The 27,122-nt window shown below is 42.0% G+C and overlaps 1 protein-coding gene across 3 annotated transcripts in view; it reads right to left on the minus strand.

Moving 5' to 3' along the window:
- The window catches only part of emb (exportin-1 emb), a 149,085-nt gene that overhangs the window by 82,531 nt on the left and 39,432 nt on the right, over nucleotides 1-27,122 (minus strand). For all 3 annotated transcript variants that reach the window (XM_071678569.1, XM_071678751.1, XM_071678663.1), the window contains exons 6-8: nucleotides 12,865-12,984; nucleotides 11,361-11,489; nucleotides 5,323-5,478 (exon numbers count right to left, since the gene is read on the minus strand). In XM_071678569.1, the coding sequence (XP_071534670.1) occupies nucleotides 5,323-5,478; nucleotides 11,361-11,489; nucleotides 12,865-12,984 (405 nt within the window). The remainder of the gene's footprint in view (nucleotides 1-5,322; nucleotides 5,479-11,360; nucleotides 11,490-12,864; nucleotides 12,985-27,122) is intronic.

Below are 27,122 nucleotides of genomic sequence, written 5' to 3' on the forward strand. Positions count from 1 at the left end.
CCACTCTATCATCAAACACATTCAACAAACCTACAAAATACTCACTCCATCTCCTTCTCACATCACCACTACTTGTTATCACCTCCCCATTTGCCCCCTTCACTGAAGTTCCCATTTGTTCCCTTGTCTTACGCACTTTATTTACCTCCTTCCAAAACATCTTTTTATTCTCCCTGAAATTTAATGATACTCTCTCACCCCAACTCTCATTTGCCCTCTTTTTCACCTCTTGCACCTTTCTCTTGACCTCCTGCCTCTTTCTTTTATACCTCTCCCACTCATTTGCATTATTTCCCTGCAAAAATCGTCCAAATGCCTCTCTCTTCTCTTTCACTAATAATCTTACTTCTTCATCCCACCACTCACTACCCTTTCTAATCTGCCCACCTCCCACGCTTCTCATGCCACAAGCATCTTTTGCGCAAGCCATCACTGCTTCCCTAAATACATCCCATTCCTCCCCCATTCCCCTTACCTCCTTTGTTCCCACCTTTTTCCATTTGTACTCAATCTCTCCTGGTACTTCCTCACACAAGTCTCCTTCCCAAGCTCACTTACTCTCACCACTCTCTTCACCCCAACATTCTCTCTTCTTTCCTGAAAACTTCTACAAATCTTCACCTTCGCCTCCACAAGATAATGATCAGACATCCCTCCAGTTGCACCTCTCAGTACATTAACATCCAAAAGTCTCTCTTTTGCGTGCCTATCAATTAACACATAATCCAATAACGCTCTCTGGCCATCTCTCCTACTTACATACGTATACTAATGTGTATCTCTCTTTTTAAACCAGGTACTCCCAATCACCAGTCCTTTTTCAGCACATAAATCTACAAGCTCTTCACCATTTCCATTTACAACACTGAACACCCCATGTATACCAATTATTCCCTCAATTATATACATGTACACAATTAATACTGTCTGCCTTTATTCATTCCCATCGCCACCCCGCCACACACGAAATAACAACCCCCTTCCCCCTAATGTGCACGAAGTAGCGCTAGGAAAAGACAACAAAGGCCACATTCATTCACACTCAGTCTCTAGCTGTCATGTATAATGCACCGAAACCACAGCTCCCTTTCCACATCCAGGGCCCACAGAACTTTCCATGGTTTACCCCTGACGCTTCACATGCCCTGGTTCAATCCATTGACAGCATGTCGACTCCGGTACACAACATCATTCCAATTCACTCTATTCCTTACATGCCTTTCACCCTCATGCATGTTCAGGCCCTGATCACTCAGAATGTTTTTCACTCCATCTTTCCACCTCCAATTTGGTCTCCCACTTCTCGTTCCCTCCACCTCTGACACATATATCCTCTTCGTCAATCTTTCCTCACTCATTCTCTCCATGTGACCATCCCATTTCAAAACACCCTCTTCTGCTCTCTCAACCACACTCTTTTTATTACCACACATCTCTCTTACCCTATTATTACTTACTCAATCAAACCACCTCACACCACATATTGTCCTCACACATCTCATTTCCAGCACATCCACCCTCCTCCACACAACTCTATCTATAGCCCACACCTTGCAACCATATAGCATTGTTGGAACCACTATTCCTTCAAACATACCCATTTTTGCTTTCCGAGATAATGTTCTCGACTTCCACATATTCTTCAACGCTCCATCTACTCGTATACACATATACATACACACAGGCTCATTTTTTTTTTTTTGCTTTATCGCTGTCTCCCGCATTTGCGAGGTAACGCAAAGAAACAGACGAAAGAAATGGCCCAACCCACCCCCATACACATGTATATACATACACGTCCACACACGCATATATACATACCTATACATCTCAATGTACACATATATATACATACACAGACACATACATATATACCCATGTACACAATTCACACTGTCTGCCTTTATTCATTCCCATCTCCACCTCGCCACACATGGAATACCATCCCCCTCCCCCCTCATGTGTGCGAGGTAGCACTAGGAAAAGACAACAAAGGCCCCAATCGTTCACACTCAGTCTCTAGCTGTCATACAATAATGCCCAAAACCACAGCTCCCTTTCCACATCCAGGCCCCACACAACTTTCCATGGTTTACCCCAGAAGCTTCACATGCCCTGATTCAATCCACTGACAGCACGTCAACCCCGGTATACCACATCGATCCAATTCACTCTATTCCTTGCCCTCCTTTCACCCTCCTGCATGTTCAGGCCCCGATCACACAAAATCTTTTTCACTCCATCTTTCCACCTCCAATTTGGTCTCCCACTTCTCCTCGTTCCCTCCACCTCCGACACATATATCCTCTTGGTCAATCTTTCCTCACTCATTCTCTCCATGTGCCCAAACCATTTCAAAACACCCTCTTCTGCTCTCTCAACCACACTCTTTTTATTGCCACACATCTCTCTTACCCTTACATTACTTACTCGATCAAACCACCTCACACCACACATTGTCCTCAACCATCTCATTTCCAGCACTATCCACCCTCCTGCTCACAACTCTATCCATAGTCCATGCCTCGCAACCATACAACATTGTTGGAACTACTATTCCTTCAAACATATCCATTTTTGCTTTCCGAGATAATGTTCTCGACTTCCACACATTCTTCAAGGCTCCCAGGATTTTCGCCCCCTCCCCCACCCTATGATTCACTTCCGCTTCCATGGTTCCATCCGCTGCCAGATCCACTCCCAGATATCTAAAACACTTTACTTCCTCCAGTTTTTCTCCATTCAAACTTACCTCCCAATTGACTTGACCCTCAACCCTACTGTACCTAATAACCTTGCTCTTATTCACATTTACTCTTAACTTTCTTCTTTCACACACTTTACCAAACTCAGTCACCAGCTTCTGCAGTTTCTCACATGAATCAGCCACCAGCGCTGTATCATCAGCGAACAACACGCTCATATACATACAAATAAACATAAACACATATACATGCACAGCCATATACAGGTAAACACATGTACTTATTCACACTTGCTTACCTTCATCCATTTCCGGTGCCACCACAACCCACATGAAACAGCATTGCCGCCCTCTGCGTAAGCGAGGAACCGCCATGAAAACAGACAAAAAAGGCCACATTCGTTCACAATCAGTCTCTAGCTGTCATGTGTAATGCACCAAAACCAAAACTCCCTATCCACATCCAGGCCCCAAACACCTTTCCATGGTTTACCCAAGACACTTCAAATGCCCTGGTTCAGTCCACTGACAGCACATCAACCCCAGTATACCACACTGTTCCAATCACTCTATTCCTTGCACGCCTCTCACCTTCCTGTATGTTCAAGCCCCAATCACTCAAAATCTTTTTCATTCCAACCTTCCACCTCCAATTTGGTCTCCCACTTCTTGTTCCCTCCACCTCTGACACATACATCCTCTTTGTCAACCCTTCCTCACTCCTTCTCTCCATATGTCCAAACCATTTCAACACACCCTCTTCTGCTCTCTCAACCACACTCATTCTATTGCCACACCTCTCTCTTATCCTTTCATTACTTACTCGATCAAACCTCTTATCCTTTCATTACTTACTCGATCAAACCACCTCATCACATATTATCCTCAAACATTTCAGTTCTAACACATCCACCCTCTTCCGTACAACCCGATCAATAGCCCATGCCTCGCAATCATACTGTTGGAACTATTATTCCTTCAAACATACCCATTTTCACTCTCCAAGATAACATTCTCTCTTACCAAATGTTCTTCACTGCTCCCAGAACCTTTACCCCCTCCCCCACCATACGACTCACTTCCAATTCCATGGTTCCATTTGCTGCTAAGTCCACTCCCAGATATCTAAAACATTTCACTTCCTCTAATTTTTCTCCATTCAAACTCACATCCCAACTTACTTGTCCCTCAACCCTACTGAACCTAATAACCTTGCTGTTATTCACATTTACTCTAAACTTTCTCCTTTCACACACTTTTCCAAACTGTCACCAACTCCTGCAGTTTCTCACTCGAATCAGCTACCAGTGTTGTATCATCAGTAAACAACTAACTCACTTCCCAGGCCCTTTCATCCCCAGCAGACTGCATACTCACGCCTCTCTCCAAAACTCTTACATTTACCTCCCTAACCACCCCATCCATAAACAAATTAAACAACCATATGGATATCACACACCCCTGCTACAAATCAACCTCCACCGGGAACTAATCACTCTCCTCTCTTCATATTTGTATACAAGTCTTACACCCTTGGCTAAAATTTCTCTGCTTCTAGCAGCTTATATCCCACACCATATACTCTTAAGACCTTCCACAAAACATCTCTATCCACCTTATCATATGCCTTCTCCAGATCTATAAATGCCACATACAAATCCATCTTTTTCTCTAAATATATCTCACATGCATTCTTCAAAGCAACCACCTGAAAAAGTTTCACATTTATCAATTATCTCTTCAGATAATCCCTGAAGCACTTAATTTGTTCCAGCTTGGATAATGACCATTTTGTCCTCACCTGTGTCCCTAACTATGTCCTGAACCTTGAGAGATTTCTATTCAGGCTTATCCCCATAGATCCACAGAATCTTTCAACTATTCCTACCATAAAACTCTAAATCTATTGCCTTACTAAAGAGTCCCAAACAAGGGTGATATGAGGTTCCTTCTACATTTCATCATCTAACCCAATAAGCCTCTTTTTAGTTTGTTTCCATAAGCTTACTTCCTGACTTCGCCTTTGCATCATTTCTAACCACACAAAATTATCACTTATATCCAATGACATTTTAAGCACAACCAATCTAGAGCTTCAGCTAAATTTCAGTGCCCTCACACACACTATTTACCATTAGTTCACTTTTTTTTTATCTTGTCTGTTGATGGTCTCTACTAATGAGCCTCACTCCTTCAGGAAGGTGCACACGAACAAGGTTCAATTTTGTCAATGTTGATGAGCAGTGCTTACATAAAGTTAATTTCTAGGTGAAAGAAGTCAATCTAAAGAGTTCCTTTAGCCTCAGCTTAAGTATGCACTGATTACTCCACGCTTGTATCTTTCGGGACACTCACTTCTTGCACCGAGACATCTTCCTAAGTTTGCTTTTTCCTGTACACACTTATGATGTATTTGTCTGTCTGTCTACAAGTACATTTTGGAAGGGTAGTCTGTTATTAATGAATATCATCCCCATCTGTCCTCTTATTCTCATCATTCTATTCAACAGACTTGTATCTCTATCGATCGAAAATTCATTTTTGTTTGAACCAACTTTATGGAATGTAAAAAGATCAATACAACTAATAAAGTGTATGTAGAAAATTCTTATACGTACCTTGAGAAGAGCATCGCTCAGCTGTTTCCTCTCTACTAATGAGCCTCGCTCTTTGAGGAAGGTACACAAGAACAACGCCAAATTTTGGATGAACTGCTGCTCTGCATCTTGACCATTAGCATATGCTTCTCTTATATTTGTTTCTAATGGCAGCATCTGAATTAATAAATATGGGTTTGAACATTATGATACATTAGACAAAAATTTAACTTTGTGCTTAAACATTATGTAACATTAAAAAAAACAACTGAGTTGTTTATTGGCTAGTTATGATTTTACATATGTAAAGCTCAAGGTGAGATGCTTGAAATAGGTGAAGTGTTCTAGATAACTGGGATTGCCCTTGGCAGGAAATGGAATTATTGGAGCTGAAGCAAACCATGGGGTAGGTAAGGGACTAATGTCCTGGGAACATTGAAAAGTGTGAGGAAAGAGTTCACAGTCTGTGAGGGAAAAAAGGGGGGATGCCTGATGATACAGCTGCCCTGATGGCTGTTGCATGGAAGGTAAGAAAAAAAAAAGGATGGAGCAGGATGGAAATGAGATGCTTGATAATATTATGGTGTGGGGAGTTTGAATCAATTAAAAATGATAGGGCAGGAGAGAGGTAAAGGGAGTAATAGGATATGTATGAGAGAGCAAAAGAGGGTGTGCTAAAATGGGTAGGACAAATGGAGAGGATGAGTGAGAAGATAACTAAGAGGGTATACATGTCAGAAGTAGAAGGGACAAGGAAAACAAAATATCAAAGAGGAGGTGGAAGGATGGAGTAAAAGATACTTTGAATGAAAGGGGCCTGAGCATGCAGGAGGGTGTGACACATGCATGGGATAGAGAGAACTGGAGCAATGTGATATACAGGGGGTGACATGGTGTCAAAGGGCAGTACCACAGAATATGAATCAGCCAGCGGAAACTCTGGTTTCAATGGATGTGAACAAATGAGGCCATTCTTAATCAGTTCCCAGTGCTACCTTGTTAATGTGGGATTCAATGGAAAAAAATGAATGTTACAAATATGACCATTTCAGACAACAAATTCCAAACAAAATCTTCCCACCAAAAAATTAAATCATAATTTCAGCATTTTCTACCTCCACTTTCCTTACGTATTTGTTCATATAATTTATAATAAGTTTCATCCTACATTAAATTTCTTTATACATGTTCACAAAAGTCCACTTTAGTGAGTGTTGTAGCACCAGGAGCAAACTAACAATGGACCCATTTGCTCACATCCACTGACTAGCTGTTACGTATAATGCATCGAAACCAATGCCCCTATCCACAGTTATGCCCCACAGACTGATATGCCCAAATCAACCCATTCACAGCAGAGTGCTTCCTGTAGACCACACTCTAAACCTATCTATCTCATGCTTGCCTCTTATCTTCCCTAATGTATGGGCAACATTAACTTTAAGCCTCTTTTACTTTATCCTTCCATCTTGTAAGTCTCCCCCAGTGCCTTGCTACCACCAATTCTGAAATCTTTATCCTCTTAAAATATCTTCCCTCGTCTTCTCACTTGGTCTTGCACTTTGGTCTGCTGAACGTCCCCAAATTACAAATGTGCAACCTAAGAACTCTCATACTTAAAAACAAGCCCCAACCCCAGAAAAAAAAATTGAATTCTTAATCTGACTTGAAATCATTCATTCAATATACTTACAATCCGTGGAACTATTCACTACATATTTTACTTAAATGGCAGGAATGGATGAAGGCAGCAAGTTGGATATGTACATATGTGTATATATGTATATGTCTGTGTATGTATATGTATGTAAATGGATTTGTATGAGGCATTTATGGATCTGGAGAAGGCATATGATAGAGTTGATAGAGATGCTCTGTGGAGGGTATGAAGAGTATATGGTGTGGGAAGCAAGTTGCTAGAACCAGTGAAAAGTTTTTATCGAGGATGTATAGCATGTGTACGAGTAGGAAGAGAGGAAAGTGATTGGTTCTCAGTAAGTGTAGGTTTGCGACAGGGGTGTGTGATGTCTCCATGGTTGTTTAATTTGTTTATGGATGGGTTTGTTAGGGAGGTGAATGCAAGAGTTTTGGAAAGAGGGGCAAGTATGCAGTCTGTTGTGGATGAGAGAGCTTGGGAAGTGAGTCAGTTGTTGTTCGCTGATGATACAGCGCTGGTGGCTGATTCATGTAAGAAACTGCAGAAGCTGGTGACTGAGTTTGGTAAAGTGTGTGAAAGAAGAGAGTTAAGAGTAAACGTAAACAAGAGCAAGGTTATTAGGTACAGTAGGGTTGAGGGTCAAGTCAATTGGGAGGTAAGTTTGAATGGAGAAAAACTGGAGGAAGTAAAGTGTTTTAGATATCTGGGAGTGGATCTGGCAGTGGAGGGAACCATGGAAGCGGAAGTGAATCATAGGGTGGGGGAGGGGGCAAAAATTCTGGGAGCCTTGAAGAATGTGTGGAAGTCGAGAACATTATCTCGGAAAGCAAAAATGGGTATGTTTGAAGGAATAGGGGTTCCAACAATGTTGTATGGTTGCGAGGCGTGGGCTATGGATAGAGTTGTGCGCAGGAGGGTGGATGTGCTGGAAATGAGATGTTTGAGGACATTATGTGGTGTGAGGTGGTTTGATCTAGTAATAATAGGGTAAGAGAGATGTGTGGTAATAAAAAGAGTGTGGTTGAGAGAGCAGAAGAGGGTGTTTTGAAATGGTTTGGTCACATGGAGAGAATGAGTGAGGAAAGATTGACAAAGAGGATATACGTGTCAGAGGTGGAGGGAACGAGGAGAAGTGGGAGACCAAATTGGAGGTGGAAAGATGGAGTGAAAAAGATTTTGAGAGATCGGGGCCTAAACATGCAGGAGGGTGAAAGGCATGCAAGGAATAGAGTGAACTGGAACGATGTGGTATATCGGGATCAATGTGCTGTCAATGGATTGAACCAGGGCATGTGAAGCCTCTGGGGTAAACCATGGAAAGTTCTGTGGGGTCTGGATATGGAAAGGGAGCTGTGGTTTCGGTGCATTATTACATGACAGCTAGAGACTGAGTGTGAACGAATGGGGCCTTTGTTGTCTTTTCCATGCGCTACCTCGCACATGAGGGGGAGGGGGTTGTTATTCCATGTGTGGCGGGGTGGCAATGGGAATAAATAAAGGCAGACAGTATGAATTACGTACATAGGTATATATGTATATGTCTGTGTATGTATATATATGTGTACATTGAGATGTATAGGTATGTATATTTGCGTATGTGGACGTGTATGTATATAAATGTGCATGTGGGTGGGTTGGGCCATTCTTTCGTCTGTTTCCTTGCACTACCTCGCTAACGCGGGAGACAGTGACAGAGCAAAATAATAATAATAATATATATATATATATATATATATTTCTTTCTTTCTTTCAAACTATTCGCCATTTCCTGCATTAGCGAGGTAGCGTTAAGAACAGAGGACAGCGAGGTAGCGTTAAGAACAGAGGACTGGGCCTTTGAGGGAATACCCTCACCTGGCCCAATTCTCTGTTCCTTCTTTTGGAAAATTAAAAAAAAACCGAGAGGGGAGGATTTCCAGCCCCCCGCTCCCTCCCCTTTTAGTCGCCTTCTCAGTGAATGTAGGTTTGCGGCAGGGGTGTGTGATGTCTCCATGGTTGTTTAATTTGTTTATGGATGGGGTTGTTAGGGAGGTGAATGCAAGAGTTTTGGAAAGAGGGGCAAGGATGAAGTCTGTTGGGGATGAGAGAGCTTGGGAAGTGAGTCAGTTGTTTGCTGATGATACAGCGCTGGTGGCTGATTCATGTGAGAAACTGCAGAAGCTGGTGCCTGAGTTTAGTAAAGTGTGTGAAAGAAGAAAGTTAAGAGTAAATGTGAATAAGAGCAAGGTTATTAGGTACAGTAGGGTTGAGGGTCAAGTCAATTGGGAGGTGAGTTTGAATGGAGAAAAACTGGAGAAAGTGAAGCGTTTTAGATATCTGGGAGTGGATCTGGCAGCGGATGGAAACATGGAAGCGGAAGTGGATCATAGGGTGGGGGAGGGGGCAAAAATTCTGGGAGCCTTGAAGAATGTGTGGAAGTCGAGAACATTATCTCGGAAAGCAAAAATGGGCATGTTTGAAGGAATAGTGGTTCCAACAATGTTGTATGGTTGCGAGGCGTGGACTATGGATAGAGTTGTGTGCAGGAGGATGGATGTGCTGGAAATGAGATGTTTGAGGACAATGTGTGGTGTGAGGTGGTTTGATCGAGTAAGTGACGTAAGGGTAAGAGAGATGTGTGGAAATAAAAAGAGCGTGGTTGAGAGAGCAGAAGAGGGTGTTTTGAAATGGTTTGGTCACATGGAGAGAATGAGTGAGGAAAGATTGACCAAGAGGATATATGTGTCGGAGGTGGAAGGAACGAGGAGAAAAGGGAGACCAAATTGGAGGTGGAAAGATGGAGTGAAAAAGATTTTGTGTGATCGGGGCCTGAACATGCAGGAGGGTGAAAGGAGGGCAAGGAATAGAGTGAATTGGAGCGATGTGGTATACCGAGGTTGACGTGCTGTCAGTGGATTGAATCAAGGCATGTGAAGCGTCTGGGGTAAACCATGGAAAGCTGTGTAGGTATGTATATTTGCGTGTGTGGACATATGTATATACATGTGTATGGGGGTGGGTTGGATCATTTCTTTCGTCTGTTTCCTTGCGCTACCTCGCAAACGCGGGAGACAGCGACAAAGCAAAAAAAAAAAAAAAAAAAAAAATATATATATATATATATATATATATATATGTGTGTGTGTGTGGGCATTTATACATGTGTATGTGGGTGGGTTGGGCCATTCCTTGTCTGTTTCCTTGCACTACCTCGCTAACGCAGAAGGTGGTTAAGTATAATAGATAATAAACAAATGATTTATCATTTATGTCAGAATAAATTTTGTAATACATTATTAAAGTCAGGTATAGGTATTTACATCTAATTTTCTGAGAATTATTATTTACTTAAATTTTCCAACCAGAACAAGTCAACACATGAACAGAGTCCAGGAATGTAACTTGTTCGAAAGTTGGGGAATTCCAGTATTTGTGACTTTCATTAATATTTTGTACTGATTTGTATAATTTTAGTATCTAATGTATAATCAAATGATATTTAATTAAGTTACAGTTACCATAATCTGTACTGGAAACGAACACTATAACCTGAGAAAATCAAGCCTAATTAACATTGGTTCAAACAATGTTGCAATTCCTAGGAACACATCCACTATGTAAATCAACATCTTGAGGTAATATACACACATATAAACACATATAATTAAATACAGAAGCCTGAAGATAAGACAGAAAGATAATGACCAAAAAAGACATGGAATGATTCATTTACTGAATTACTAAAACCTAAGTGTAATTCAGTTTACAGTGCCTGATTAGTCTATGTCAACCAAATGCAATTGGGGCATGTGTGTGAGGATGTAAATATGAATGAAAAAGTGTTTCATGCATGTACAATGAAAAATTATATAGGACTGCAATGATATGGAAGATTTCACTCCATTCAACACAATGCACATAGGATGTGGATAAACTGAAATTAACTGTCAAAATAAGTTCACTTTTCTAAACCATGAAAATGTGAGTAAAGTCTGAAATATAAGATGCTTAGGCAATCATTAATACACTATTGCCAATTTCTTTTCTATGAGTATACCTACAATCAGCATATCAAACAAAAACCTCTGCCCTTAATAGATATTATGAATGTTAATTGGAAACTGTTCTATTATGACAGTGCTGTGCAAGATAAACTATAGTTCTTTTATCATACAGCCTAAGTACACCTTTTACAGGACTAAAACAGCTTCAAGACTATCCTGCAATGACAAACTCCTTTAAAGTAAGAGGTTCTACAACAAGAATGAATGCCTTTTCATCCACTGATCATAATACAGCTTCCCCAAAGATGACTTTTCCTTGCTGTGTAACCCCACGCGGGTATAGTTCAGTAACACCAAATAATATGAAATACTATACACATTTACTATGATCAATCAAAACTTATGTACTATTCTCTTACCTCTTGCAACTGTGAGATAGTCTGGGAGAACATCATGATGTAGGACTCATCATAAGAGGGAACAGCAACACCGGCTATCTCCGTTAGACATTTCAGTGTCACATTACGAAACAGTGGAAGGCCTAAAAACTGCAAGAAAAGTGTTCATTTAAAAAATATCAATACCCAAATACAAGTTTCTTAGTCATCTAAAAATTGGGGGCAAAAGAGAATTATATACTAAAAATTTACAAGATAACAATAAAAGGATTGCGTAAAGATAAAACTATGCTTCATTATTTCTAATTCTTTTATAAGCCTGTCTTTCTGCCTTAGAAAACCATAAAAGGACTGGGTACAGCTAAAACTATGCCCCATCATTTGCTAATTCTATTCTACACGCCTGCCTTTCATGCTTTAGCAAGGCAGCAAAAGTAACAGATCCTTTGAGAAAAATCCTAACTTTCCTTCTCTTGTTCCTACTTTTAGAAGGAATCAGCACAGAAGAGAATTTCCACTCCAATGCCTCTTTAATGCCATCTACAACACACAGGAGACATATGGATAAAATTCTTTCTTCCCTATCCACAGGGTATGATCCAACACTGTAAATAAAATGTGATATACAGTATTTCCTTTTTTTTCATGCTAGTTCATGTTTCCTACATTACTGAGATAATACCAAGAACACACACACAAATGACCTCATTTGCTTACATCCACTCTCTAGCTGTTATGTGCAATGCATTAAAACCACAGCCTACTATACAAAACCAGGTCCCAAGACCTTTTTGTCATTTCCTTTGATCCATTCACATGTCCTGGTTCAATCCAGTGAAAGCATGCTGTAATCAAAATGCTCCTATTCCCTTAACACCTCCATCATGTTTATGCCCTGTGTATTCAAAACTTTTTCCACTCCAACCTTCCACCTCGAACTGGGTCTCTCCCTTCTCCTTGTATCCTCCATTCCTGAAATATATATCCTCTTTGTCAACCTCTCCTCACTCTCTCTCCACCCACCCAATTTCCTTCAGCTCCCCCTTAACCATACTCTTCTGATTGCCACACTTCTCTCTTATGTTATCATTTCTTACCTGATCAAACCTCATAACAACATATAATGTCCTAAAACATTTCATTACCAACATATTAACCCTCTTCCAAAAATTCTTACCTACAGTCCATAACTTGCATCTGTACAACCCATTCAAGTAAGACTCATTTATACTCCCATGTTACCATTTGCTACCATATCCACTTCTGCATATCAAAAACACTTCACTCTTTAAGTTTTCCCCTAACAATATCACATCCCAACTAACCTCTCTCTCTCCAATGCTAAACCTAATAATCTTGTCTATATTTGCATTTACTCTCACATTTCTTCTGTTACACAATTTCCCAAACTGAAACCAAGTTCTGCCAATTCTCACTAAAATCTACCACCAGGTTGCGTCATAAGCAAACAGTAACCAACTCACTCCAAAGAATTCACTAATAACTAAAACTGAAAAACACATACCTTATATATCAAGGTACTGATGAGCTTGGTTTCAAAAATATATCCTAAAGGAATCCAGTTAAGAAATCTGAGGAGAGTTTCTAATGTGGCACTAACAAGTGTAGGGTTCTGGGAGTTCTCCTGTAAGCAAAAATACAGCATTATAGAAAAGGATAACCCAAGATGTACATTTCATATACAACTAGTAATGACACAAACCCCAAACAATATATTTTGTATTTCATCATTTCCATATCCTCAAGGGCCTCCCTGACACTGATTTCCCTACTCAATATAATCTTGCTGATGCAACTCTTGCTCTACACCCATATTCTTCTTCGATATCATACATGAAAAAGACTGCTACTGAGATAACCCTCCTAAAAATAGCCACTCTGACTGCAAGTCTCCATATCCCTAAAGGCTTTAAAGACCTGCCAGTGTCCTGGTTATGTGGGGAAAAAAAAGCCATTTTTTGGAAACACTATCCAAGTAGGTGCAATGCTACTGTGCATTGTGTCTATCAGAAACTGAGTTTTAATTGGCTAATACTCTTATGTGGGCATCTGACTAGCCAGTAGCAATGTTATCAGCCCTACCAATCTGTAAGTCCCAGTCGTGCTAGATGACACTTGTATTTTAATGGGCATATATCTCAAGACTTTTCCATGAAATTATTCATTAGATCTTTATGTAATTTACGATATCAGGTATTCACATCAATACAACTCAGCAATGCAGTATGACAACACAAAATATTGTTTGATAGAGTTGAACCCTGCAAAAAATTAAAATGTAAGAAATCCTGTGTTCAAAGCAACCTGGGTGGACATGGTGTATGACTCAGCTGATATACCTATTTGGGTTCTAAAAGAGTGAGCCTCTAAGCTAGCAACAATCCTTCATCTCTGTCTAAAAACCTACACCCTTACTTCAACTTGGAAGCACACCTTGGTGCAGCCCATCCCCAAGAAAGGAGACTGCTCTAACCCCTCAAACTATAACTACATCCCTCTCAGTTCTACTATCTCCAAAGTCAGAGAAACACTCTTAAATTCTCACTTTCTCAAATGGTTAGAATCCCATTCCTTTCTTTAACATCACCAGTATGGATTATGTGGTATTGGGTCAAATGGTGATCTCTGCTATAAGAATCACCTCAGAGCCTTCTCTCTTAGGGATTTTGGTGAAACATTTGTTGTAGCCTTCAACACCTCCAAGGCATTTAACTGGGTGTGTGATAAGTGAAGGGGAAAAAAGGGGAAGTGATAACAGGTACTGGTGAAGTGAGGAGATGGAGTGAGCATTTTGAAGGATTGTTAAATGTGTTTCGTGATAGACTGGCAGATGTAGGGTATTCTGGTCGGGGTAGTATGCAAAGTGAGAGTCATGGATAGTGGTTTGATGGAGAGAGAAGAGGTGGTGAAAGCCTTGCCGAAGATGAAATGCAGCAAGGCAGTGGGAGTTAAAGGTACTGCAACTGAATTAACTGAATTGTGTTAATTGGTTGGTAAGGATATTCAATGTATGTATGGATCATGGCGAGGTACCTGAGGATTGGTGAAATGCATTTATAGTGCCACTGTATAAAGGCAAAGGGAATAAATGTGAGTGTTCAAACTACAGAGGCATAAGTTTGTTAAGTATACCCATTAAGTTGTGTAGGAGGGCACTGACTGAGAGGGCAAAGGCATGTACAGGGCATCAAATTAGGGAAGAGCAGTGAGGTTTCAGAAATGGTAGATGTGTGCATGATCAGGTGTTTGCTCAGAAGAATGTGTGACAAACAGTTGAAAAACTAATGGATTTGTATTTGGTATCTATGGATCTCGACAAAGCATATGATAGGTTGACAGAGATGCTTTGTGGAAAGTTTTAAGGATATATGGTATGGGAGGAAAGCTGCTAGAAGCAGAGAGGTTTTTATGAAGAGTGCAATGCATGTGTGAGTAGTAAGAGAGGAGAGTGAATGGTTCCCAGAGAAGGTCAGTCTGTTGTAAGGGTAAGTGGTGTCACCATGAGTGTTCAATTTGTTTATGGATGGAGTGGTGCAGGAGGTAAATGCAAGTCTTGGAGAGCAAGGTAAGTATGCAGTCTGTTAGGGATGTGTGGGCCTGGGAAGCTAGTCAGTTGTTGTTCGACAATGATACAGCAATGGTGGCTGATTTGAGTGAGAAACTGCAGATGTTAGTGACTGAGCTTAGAAGAGTGAGTGAGAGGAGAAAGTTAAGAGTAAATGTGAAGAAAAGCAAGGTTATTAGTTTCAGCAAGTTGAGGGACAAGTTAGTGGGGATGTAGGTTTGAATGGAGAAAGACTGGAAGTGAATTGTTTTAGATATCTGGGAGGGGACTTGGCAGTGAATGGAGCCATGAAAGCTTAATTGAATCACAGGGTGGGGGAGGGGGCAAACATTGTAAGAGCGAGGAAGAATGTGTGGAAAGAGATAACGTTATCTTGGAGGTCAAAAATGGGTATGTTTGAAGGTATAGTAATTCCAACATTATTATATGGTTGCAAGGCATGTACTGGAGAAAGGATTGTGCAGAGGAGGGTGGATGTGTTGGAAATGTCTGAAGACAATATAGGGTGTGAGGTGGTTTGATAAAGTAAATAATGAATGGGTAAGAGAGATGTGTGGAAATAAAAAGACTGTGGTTGAGAGAGCAGAAGAGGGTGTGTTGAAATAGTTTGGACATGTGGAGAGAATGAGTGAGGAAAGGCTAAAAAAGAGTATACACGTGTCAGCAGTGGAAGGAAGAAGAAGAACCAGGAGACCAAATTGGAGATGGAAGGATGGAGTGAAAAAGATTTAAGAGCGAATGGGGCATGAACATGCAGGAGGTTGCAAGGCATGCATGGAATAGAGTGAACTGGAACGATGTGGTAAACTGGGGTCAACATGCCATTACTGGAATAAACCAGGCCATGTGAAATGTCTGTGGGGCCTGAATGTGGATAGGGAGCTGTGGTTTTCAGTATATTACACATGATGGCTAAAAATGAGCGTAAGCATGTGACCTTACTTTGTCTGTTTCCTGTCGCTAACTCTCTGATGCAGGAGGCAGCGATTGGGCGTCAAGGAGGAGGAGAGGCTGTGCATATTATTTCTTTTTTTTTTTTAGTCTCATGCATTTGTGCTGTTTCTTGTGGGATGGAGTGATGTTGGGAATGGATGAAGGAGAGTAAATATGAATATGTGCATGTGCTGGTGACTGAGTTTGGTAAAGTGTGTGAAAGAAGAAATTTCAGAGTAAATGTGAATAAGAGCAAGGTTATTAGGTACAGTAGGGTTGAGGGTCAAAGCAATTGGGAGGTAAGTTTGAAGGGAGAAAAACTGGAGGAAGTGAGGTGTTTTAGATATAGAAATATATAGAAATATTTGGGAGTGGATTTGGCAGCGGATGGAACCATGGAAGCGGAAGTGAATCATGCGGTGGGGGAGGGGGCGAAAATTCTGGGAGCGTTGAAGAATGTGTGGAAGTTGAGAACATTATCTCGGAAAGCAAAAATGGGTATGTTTGAAGGAATAGTGGTTCCAACAATGTTGTATGGTTGCGAGGCGTGGGCTATGGATAGAGTTGTGCGCAGGAGGGTGGATGTGCTGGAAATGAGATGTTTGAGGACAATATGTGGTGTGAGGTGGTTTGATCTAGTAAGTAATAATAGGGTAAGAGAGATGTGTGGTAATAAAAAGAGTGTGGTTGAGAGAGCAGAAGAGGGTGTTTTGAAAAGGTTTGGTCACATGGAGAGAATGAGTGAGGAAAGATTGACAAAGAGGATATATGTGTCAGAGGTGGAGGGAATGAGGAGAAGTGGGAGACCAAATTGGAGGTGGAAAGATGGAGTGAAAAAGATTTTGAGTGATCAGGGCCTGAACATGCAGGAGGGTGAAAGGCGTGCAAGGAATAGAATGAAGTGGAACGATGTGGTATATCGGGGTCGACGTGCTGTCAATGGATTGAACCAAGGCACGTGAAGCGTCTGGGGTAAACCATGGAAAGTTCTGTGGGGCCTGGATGTGGAAAGGGAGCTGTGGTTTCAGTGCATTATCACATGACAGCTAGAGACTGAGTGTGAACAAATGGGGCCTTTGTTGTCTTTTCCTAGCGCTACCTCGCACACATGAGGGGGGAGGGGGTTGCTATTCCATGTGTGGCGGGGTGGAGATGGGAATGAATAAAGGCAGACAGTATGCATTATGTACATGTGTATATATGTATATGTCTGTGTGTGTATATATATATGCATAAATTGAGATGTATAGGTATATATTTTTGCGTGTGTGGATGTGTATGTATATACATGTGTATGTGGGTGGGTTGGGCCATTCTTTCGTCTGTTTCCTTGCGCTACCTCGCTAACGCGGGAGACAGTGACAAAGCAAAATAAATAAATAAATATATTTCCCTGGGGATAGGGGAGAAAGAATACTTCCCACGTATTCCCTGCGTGTTGTAGAAGGCGACTAAAAGGGAAGGGAGCGTGTGGCTACAAATCCTCCCCTCTCGTTTTCTTTTTAATTTTCCAAAAGAAGGAACATATTCCCTCGAAGGTCCAGTCCTCTGTTCTTAACGCTACCTTGCTAACACAGGAAATGGCGAATAGTATGAAAGAAAGATATCTTATTATTATTATTATTATCATTTTGCTTTGTCGCTGTCTCCCGCGTTTGCGAGGTAGCGCAAGGAAACAGATGAAAGAAATGGCCCAACCCACCCCCATACACAATGTATATACATACACGTCCACACACGCAAATATACATACCTATATATCTCAATGTACACATATATATACACACACAGACACATACATATATACCCATACACACAATTCACACTGTCTGCCTTTATTCATTCCCACTGCTACCTCGCCACACATGGAATACCATCCCCCTCCCCCCTCATGTGTGCGAGGTAGCACTAGGAAAAGACAACAAAAGGCCCCATTTGTTCACACTCAGTCTCTAGCTGTCATGTAATAATGCCCGAAACCACAGCCCCCTTTCCACATCTAGGCCCCACACAACTTTCCATGGTTTACCCCAGACGCTTCACATGCCCTGATTCAATCCACTGACAGCACGTCAACCCTGGTATACCACATCGATCCAATTCACTCTATTCCTTGCCCTCCTTTCACCCTCCTGCATGTTCAGGCCCCGATCACACAAAATCTTTTTCACTCCATCTTTCCACCTCCAATTTGGTCTCCCACTTCTCCTCGTTCCCTCCACCTCCGACACATATATCCTCTTGGTCAATCTTTCCTCACTCATTCTCTCCATGTGCCCAAACCATTTCAAAACACCCTATTCTGCTCTCTCAACCACGCTCTTTTTATTTCCATACATCTCTCTTACCCTTACATTACTTACTCGATAAAACCACCTCACACCACACATTGTCCTCAAACATCTCATTTCCAGCACATCCACCCTCCTGCGCACAACTCTATCCATAGCCCACACCTCGCAACCATACAACATTGTTGGAACCACTATTCCTTCAAACATACCCATTTTTGCTTTCCGAGATAATGTTCTCGATATATATATATATATATATATATATATATATATATATATATATATATATATATATATATATATATATGTTGCACCTCTCAGCACATTAACATCCAAAAGTCTCTCTTTCGCACGCCTGTCAATTAACACGTAATCCAATAACGCTCTCTGGCCATCTCTCCTACTTACATAAGCATACTTATGTATATCTCGCTTTTTAAACCAGGTATTCCCAATCATCAGTCCTTTTTCAGCACATAAATCTACAAGCTCTTCACCATTTCCATTTACAACACTGAACACCCCATGTATACCAATTATTCCCTCAACTGCCACATTACTCACCTTTGCATTCAAATCACCCATCACTATAACCCGGTCTCGTGCATCAAAACCACTAACACACTCATTCAGCTGCTCCCAAAACACTTGCCTCTCATGATCTTTCTTCTCATGCCCAGGTGCATATGCACCAATAATCACCCATCTCTCTCCATCAACTTTCAGTTTTACCATATTAATCGAGAATTTACTTTCTTACATTCTATCACATACTCCCACAACTCCTGTTTCAGGAGTACTGCTACTCCCTCCCTTGCTCTTGTCTTCTCACTAACCCCTGACTTTACTCCCCAGACATTCCCAAACCACTCTTCCCCTTTACCCTTGAGCTTCGTTTCACTCAGAGCCAAAACATCCAGGTTCCTTTCCTCAAACATACTACCTATCTCTCCTTTTTTCACATCTTGGTTACATCCACACACATTTAGGCACCCCAATCTGAGCCTTCGAGGAGGATGAGCACTCCCCGCGTGACTCTTTCTTCTGTTTCCCATTTTAGAAAGTTAAAAAAATACAAGGAGGGGAGGATTTCTGGCCCCCCACTCCCGTCCCCTCTAGTCGCTTTCTACGACACGCGAGGAATACGTGGGAAGTATTCTTTCACCCCTATCCCCAGGGATAATATACAACTGGAGGGATGTCTGATCATTATCTTGTGGAGGCTAAGGTGAAGATTTGTATGGGTTTTCAGAAAAGAAGAGTGAATGTTGGGGTGAAGAGGGTGGTGAGAGTAAGTGAGCTTGGGAAGGAGACTTGTGTGAGGAAGTACCAGGAGAGACTGAGTACAGAATGGAGAAAGGTGAGAACAATGGAAGTAAGGGGAGTGGGGGAGGAATGGGATGTATTTAGGGAGTCAGTGATGGATTGCGCAAAAGATGCTTGTGGCATGAGAAGAGTGGGAGGTGGGTTGATTAGAAAGGGTAGTGAGTGGTGGGATGAAGAAGTAAGAGTATTAGTGAAAGAGAAGAGAGAGGCATTTGGACGATTTTTGCAGGGAAAAATGCAATTGAGTGGGAGATGTATAAAAGAAAGAGACAGGAGGTCAAGAGAAAGGTGCAAGAGGTGAAAAAAAGGGCAAATGAGAATTGGGGTGAGAGAGTATCATTAAATTTTAGGGAGAATAAAAAGATGTTCTGGAAGGAGGTAAATAAAGTGCGTAAGACAAGGGAGCAAATGGGAACTGCAGTGAAGGGCGCAAAAGGGGAGGTGATAACAAGTAGAGGTGATGTGAGAAGGAGATGGAGTGAGTATTTTGAAGGTTTGTTGAATGTGTTTGATGATAGAGTGGCAGATATAGGGTGTTTTGGTCGAGGTGGTGTGCAAAGTGAGAGGGTTAGGGAAAATGATTTGGTAAACAGAGAAGAGGTAGTAAAGCTTTGCGGAAGATGAAAGCCGGCAAGGCAGCAGGTTTGGATGGTATTGCAGTGGAATTTATTAAAAAAGGGGGTGACTGTATTGTTGACTGGTTGGTAAGGTTATTTAATGTATGTATGACTCATGGTGAGGTGCCTGAGGATTGGCGGAATGTGTGCATAGTGCCATTGTACAAAGGCAAAGGGGATAAGAGTGAGTGCTCAAATTACAGAGGTATAAGTTTGTTGAGTATTCCTGGTAAATTATATGGGAGGGTATTGATTGAGAGGTGAAGGCATGTACAGAGCATCAGATTGGGGAAGAGCAGTGTGGTTTCAGAAGTGGTAGAGGATGTGTGGATCAGGTGTTTGCTTTGAAGAATGTATGTGAGAAATACTTAGAAAAGCAAATGGATTTGTATGTAGCATTTATGGATCTGGAGAAGGCATATGATAGAGTTGATAGAGATGCTCTGTGGAAGGTATTAAGAATATATGGTGTGGGAGGTAAGTTGTTAGAAGCAGTGAAAAGTTTTTATCGAGGATGTAAGGCATGTGTACGTGTAGGAAGAGAGGAAAGTGATTCGTTCTCAGTGAATGTAGGTTTGTGGCAGGGGTGTGTGATGTCTCCATGGTTGTTTAATTTGTTTATGGATGGGGTTGTTAGGGAGGTGAATGCAAGAGTTTTGGAAAGAGGGGCAAGTATGAAGTCTGTTGGAGATGAGAGAGCTTGGGAAGTGAGTCAGTTGTTGTTCGCTGATGATACAGCGCTGGTGGCTGATTCATGTGAGAAACTGCAGAAGCTGGTGACTGAGTTTGGTAAAGTGTGTGGAAGAAGAAAGTTAAGAGTAAATGTGAATAAGAGCAAGGTTATTAGGTACAGTAGGGTTGAGGGTCAAGTCAATTGGGAGGTGAGTTTGAATGGAGAAAAACTGGAGGAAGTGAAGTGTTTTAGATATCTGGGAGTGGATCTGGCAGCGGATGGAACCATGGAAGCGGAAGTGGATCATAGGGTGGGGGAGGGGGCGAAAATTCTGGGAGCCTTGAAGAATGTGTGGAAGTCGAGAACATTATCTCGGAAAGCAAAAATGGGTATGTTTGAAGGAATAGTGGTTCCAACAATGTTGTATGGTTGCGAGGCGTGGGCTATGGATAGAGTTGTGCGCAGGAGGATGGATGTGCTGGAAATGAGATGTTTGAGGACAATGTGTGGTGTGAGGTGGTTTGATCGAGTAAGTAACGTAAGGGTAAGAGAGATGTGTGGAAATAAAAAGAGCGTGGTTGAGAGAGCAGAAGAGGGTGTTTTGAAATGGTTTGGGCACATGGAGAGAATAAGTGAGGAAAGATTGACCAAGAGGATATATGTGTCGGAGGTGGATGGAGCAAGAAGAGGGAGACCAAATTGGAGGTGGAAAGATGGAGTGAAAAAGATTTTGTGTGATCGGGGCCTGAACATGCAGGAGGGTGAGAGGAGGGCAATGAATAGGGTGAATTGGAGCGATGTGGTATACCGGGGTTGACGTGCTGTCAGTGGATTGAATCAGGGCATGTGAGGCGTCTGGGGTAAACCATGGAAAGCTGTGTAGGTATGTATATTTGCGTGTGTGGACGTATGTATATACATGTGTATGGGGGGGGTTGGGCCATTTCTCTCGTCTGTTTCCTTGCGCTACCTCGCAAACGCGGGAGACAGCGACAAAGAATAAAAAAAAAAAAAAAAAAAAAATATATATATATATATATATATATATATATACATACATGCATATATTTATATATATATATATATTTATTTATTTTTTTATTATACTTTGTCGCTGTCTCCCGCGTTTGCAAGGTAGCGCAAGGAAACAGACGAAAGAAATGGCCCAACCCCCCCCCATACACATGTATATACATACGTCCACACATGCAAATATACATACCTACACAGCTTTCCATGGTTTACCCCAGACGCTTCACATGCCTTGATTCAATCCACTGACAGCACGTCAACCCCGGTATACCACATCGCTCCAATTCACTCTATTCCTTGCCCTCCTTTCACCCTCCTGCATGTTCAGGCCCCGATCACACAAAATCTTTTTCACTCCATCTTTCCACCTCCAATTTGGTCTCCCTCTTCTCCTCGTTCCCTCCGCCTCCGACACATATATCCTCTTGGTCAATCTTTCCTCACTCATTCTCTCCATGTGCCCAAACCACTTCAAAACACCCTCTTCTGCTCTCTTAATCACGCTCTTTTTATTTCCACACATCTCTCTTACCCTTAAGTTACTCACTCGATCAAACCACCTCACACCACACATTGTCCTCAAACATCTCATTTCCAGCACATCCATCCTCCTGCGCACAACTCTATCCATAGCCCACGCCTCGCAACCATACAACATTGTTGGAACCACTATTCCTTCAAACATACCCATTTTTGCTTTCCGAGATAATGTTCTCGACTTCCACACATTCTTCAAGGCCCCCAGAATTTTCGTCCCCTCCCCCACCCTATGATCCACTTCCGCTTCCATGTTTCCATCCGCTGCCAGATCCACTCCCAGATATCTAAAACACTTCACTTCCTCCAGTTTTTCTCCATTCAAACTCACCTCCCAATTGACTTGACCCTCAACCCTACTGTACCTAATAACCTTGCTCTTATTCACATTTACTCTTAACTTTCTTCTTCCACACACTTTACCAAACTCAGTCACCAGCTTCTGCAGTTTCTCACATGAATCAGCCACCAGCGCTGTATCATCAGCGAACAACAACTGACTCACTTCCCAAGCTCTCTCATCCCCAACAGACTTCATACTTGCCCCTCTTTCCAAAACTCTTGCATTTACCTCCCTAACAACCCCATCCATAAACAAATTAAACAACCATGGAGACATCACACACCCCTGCCGCAAACCTACATTCACTGAGAACCAATCACTTTCCTCTCTTCCTACACGTACACATGCCTTACATCCTCGATATAAACTTTTCACTGCTTCTAACAACTTTCCTCCTACACCATATATTCTTAATACCTTCCACAGAGCATCTCTATCAACTCTATCATATGCCTTCTCCAGATCCATAAATGCTACATACAAATCCATTTGCTTTTCTAAGTATTTCTCACATATATTCTTCAAAGCAAACACCTGATCCACACATCCTCTACCACTTCTGAAACCACACTGCTCTTCCCCAATCTGATGCTCTGTACATGCCTTCACCCTCTCAATCAATACCCTCCCATATAATTTACCAGGAATACTCAACAAACTTATACCTCTGTAATTTGAGCACTCACTCTTATCCCCTTTGCCTTTGTACAATGGCACTATGCACGTATTCCGCCAATCCTCAGGCACCTCACCATGAGTCATACATACATTAAATAACCTTACCAACCAGTCAACAATACAGTCACCCCCTTTTTTACTAAATTCCACTGCAATACCATCCAAACCTGCTGCCTTGCCGGCTTTCATCTTCCGCAAAGCTTTCACTACCTCTTCTCTGTTTAACAAATCATTTTCCCTAACCCTCTCACTTTGCACACCACCTCGACCAAAACACCCTATATCTGCCACTCTATCATCAAACACATTCAACAAACCTTCAAAATACTCACTCCATCTCCTTCTCACATCACCACTACTTGTTATCACCTCCCCATTTGCGCCCTTCACTGAAGTTCCAATTTGCTCCCTTGTCTTACGCACTTTATTTACTTCCTTCCAGAACATCTTTTTATTCTCCCTGAAATTTAATGATACTCTCTCACCCCCAACTCTCATTTGCCCTCTTTTTCACCTCTTGCACCTTTCTCTTGACCTCCTGTCTCTTTCTTTTATACATCTCCCACTCAATTGCATTTTTTCCCTGCAAAAATTGTCCAAATGCCTCTCTCTTCTCTTTCACTAATACTCTTACTTCTTCATCCCACCACTCACTACCCTTTCTAATCAACCCACCTCCCACTCTTCTCATGCCACAAGCATCTTCTGCGCAATCCATCACTGATTCCCTAAATACATCCCATTCCTCCCCCACTCCCCTTACTTCCATTGTTCTCACCTTTTTCCATTCTGTACTCAGTCTCTCCTGGTACTTCCTCACACAAGTCTCCTTCCCAAGCTCACTTACTCTCACCACCCTCTTCACCCCAACATTCACTCTTCTTTTCTGAAAACCCATACAAATCTTCACCTTAGCCTCCACAAGATAATGATCAGACATCCCTCCAGTTGCACCTCTCAGCACATTAACATCCAAAAGTCTCTCTTTCGCACGCCTGTCAATTAACACGTAATCCAATAACGCTCTCTGGCCATCTCTCCTACTTACATAAGTATACTTATGTATATCTCGCTTTTTAAACCAGGTATTCCCAATCATCAGTCCTTTTTCAGCACATAAATCTACAAGCTCTTCACCATTTCCATTTACAACACTGAACACCCCATGTATACCAATTATTCCCTCAACTGCCACATTACTCACCTTTGCATTCAAATCACCCATCACTATAACCCGGTCTCGTGCATCAAAACCACTAACACACTCATTCAGCTTCTCCCAAAACACTTGCCTCTCATGATCTTTCTTCTCATGCCCAGGTGCATATGCACCAATAATCACCCACCTCTCTCCATCAACTTTCAGTTTTACCCATATTAATCGAGAATTTACTTTCTTATATTCTATCACATACTCCCACAACTCCTGTTTCAGGAGTATTGCTACTCCTTCCCTTGCTCTTGTCCTCTCACTAACCCCCGACTTTACTCCCCAGACATTCCCAAACCACTCTTCCCCTTTACCCTTGAGCTTCGTTTCACTCAGAGCCAAAACATCCAGGTTCCTTTCCTCAAACATACTACCTATCTCTCCTTTTTTCACATCTTGGTTACATCCACACACATTTAGGCACCCCACTCTGAGCCTTCGAGGAGGATGAGCACTCCCCGCGTGACTCCTTCTTCTGTTTCCCATTTTAGAAAGTTAATACAAGGAGGGGAGGATTTCTGGCCCCCCGCTCCCGTCCCCTCTAGTCGCTTTCTACGACACGCGAGGAATACGTGGGAAGTATTCTTTCACCCCTATCCCCAGGGATAATATACATATGTATATACATATACACATACACACACATACACATACATACGCACATATACACACACACACACATACATATATATACATATGAAAAATGTAAGAAACAATTTAGAAAACTGAAACTTCATATATATATATATATATATATATATATATATATATATATATATATATATATATATATATTATTTTTTTTATATTTTGCTTTGTCGCTGTCTCATGCGCCTGCGAGGTAGCGCAAGGAAACAGACGAAAGAAATGGCCCAACCCACCCCCATACACATGCACACACACACACTTCCACACACGCAAACATACACACCCACACATCCCAACGTACACACATATATACACACACAGACACACAAATATACACACATGCACACAATTCACACTGTCTGCCCCTACTCACCCCCATCGCCACCCCACCACACACAGAATAACATCCCCCTCCCCCCTCATGTGCACGAGGCAGCGCCAGGAAAAGACAACAAAGGCTCCCTTCACTCACACTCAGTCTCCAGCTGTCATGTAATAATGCCCGAAACAACAGCTCCCTTTCCACATCCAGGCCCCACACAACTTTCCATGGTTTACCCCAGACGCTTCACATGCCCTGATTCAATCCATTGACAGCACGTCGACCCCGGTATACCACATCGATCCAATTCACTCTATTCCTTGCCCGCCTTTCACCCTCCTGCATGTTCAGGCCCCGATCACTCAAAATCTTTTTCACTCCATCTTTCCACCTCCAATTTGGTCTCCCACTTCTCCTCGTTCCCTCCACCTCCGACACACACACACATATATATTTATTTATTTATTTATTTTGCTTTGTCGCTGTCTCCCGCATTTGCGAGGTAGCGCAAGGAAACAGAAGAAAGAAATGGCCCAACCCACCCCCATACACATGTATATACACACACGTCCACACACGCAAACATACACACCCATACATCTCAATGTACACATATATATACACACACAGACACATACATATATACCCATGCACACAATTCACACTGCCTGCCTTTATTCATTCCCATCGCCACCTCGCCACACATGGAATACCATCCCCCTCCTCCCTCATGTGTGCGAGGTAGTGCTAGGAAAAGATAACAAAGGCCCCATTCATTCACACTCAGTCTCTAGCTGTCATGCAATAATGCCCAAAACCACAGCTACCTTTCCACATCCAGGCCCCACACATCTTTCCATGGTTTACCCCAGACGCTTCACATGCCCTGATTCAATCCACTGACAGCACGTCAACCCCAGTATACCACATCGATCCAATTCACTCTATTCCTTGCCTACCTTTCACCCTCCTGCATGTTCAGGCCCCGATCACACAAAATCTTTTTCACTCCATCTTTCCACCTCCAATTTGGTCTCCCACTTCTCCTCGTTCCCGCCACCACCGATACATATATCCTCTTGGTCAATCTTTCCTCACTCATTCTCTCCATGTGCCCAAACCATTTCAAAACACCCTCTTCTGCTCTCTCAACCACGCTCTTTTTATTTCAACACATCTCTCTTACCCTTACATTATTTACTCGATCAAACCACCTCACACCACACATTGTAATCAAACATCTCATTTCCAGCACATCCACCCTCCTGCGCACAACTCTATCCATAGCCCACGCCTAGCAACCATACAACATTGTTGGAACCACTATTCCTTCTAACATATCCATTTTTGCTTTCCGAGATAATGTTCTCGACTTCCACACATTCTTCAAGGCTCCCAGGATTTTCGCCCCCTCCCCCACCCTATGATTCACTTCCGCTTCCATGGTTCCATCCACTGCCAGATCCACTCCCAGATATCTAAAACACTTCACTTCCTCCAGTTTTTCTATATTCAAACTTACCTCCCAATTGACTTGACCCTCAACCCTACTGTACCTAATAACCTTGCTCTTATTCACATTTA

The sequence above is a fragment of the Panulirus ornatus genome, chromosome 1 (assembly GCF_036320965.1).
Source record: "Panulirus ornatus isolate Po-2019 chromosome 1, ASM3632096v1, whole genome shotgun sequence".
Lineage (NCBI taxonomy): Eukaryota > Metazoa > Arthropoda > Malacostraca > Decapoda > Palinuridae > Panulirus > Panulirus ornatus.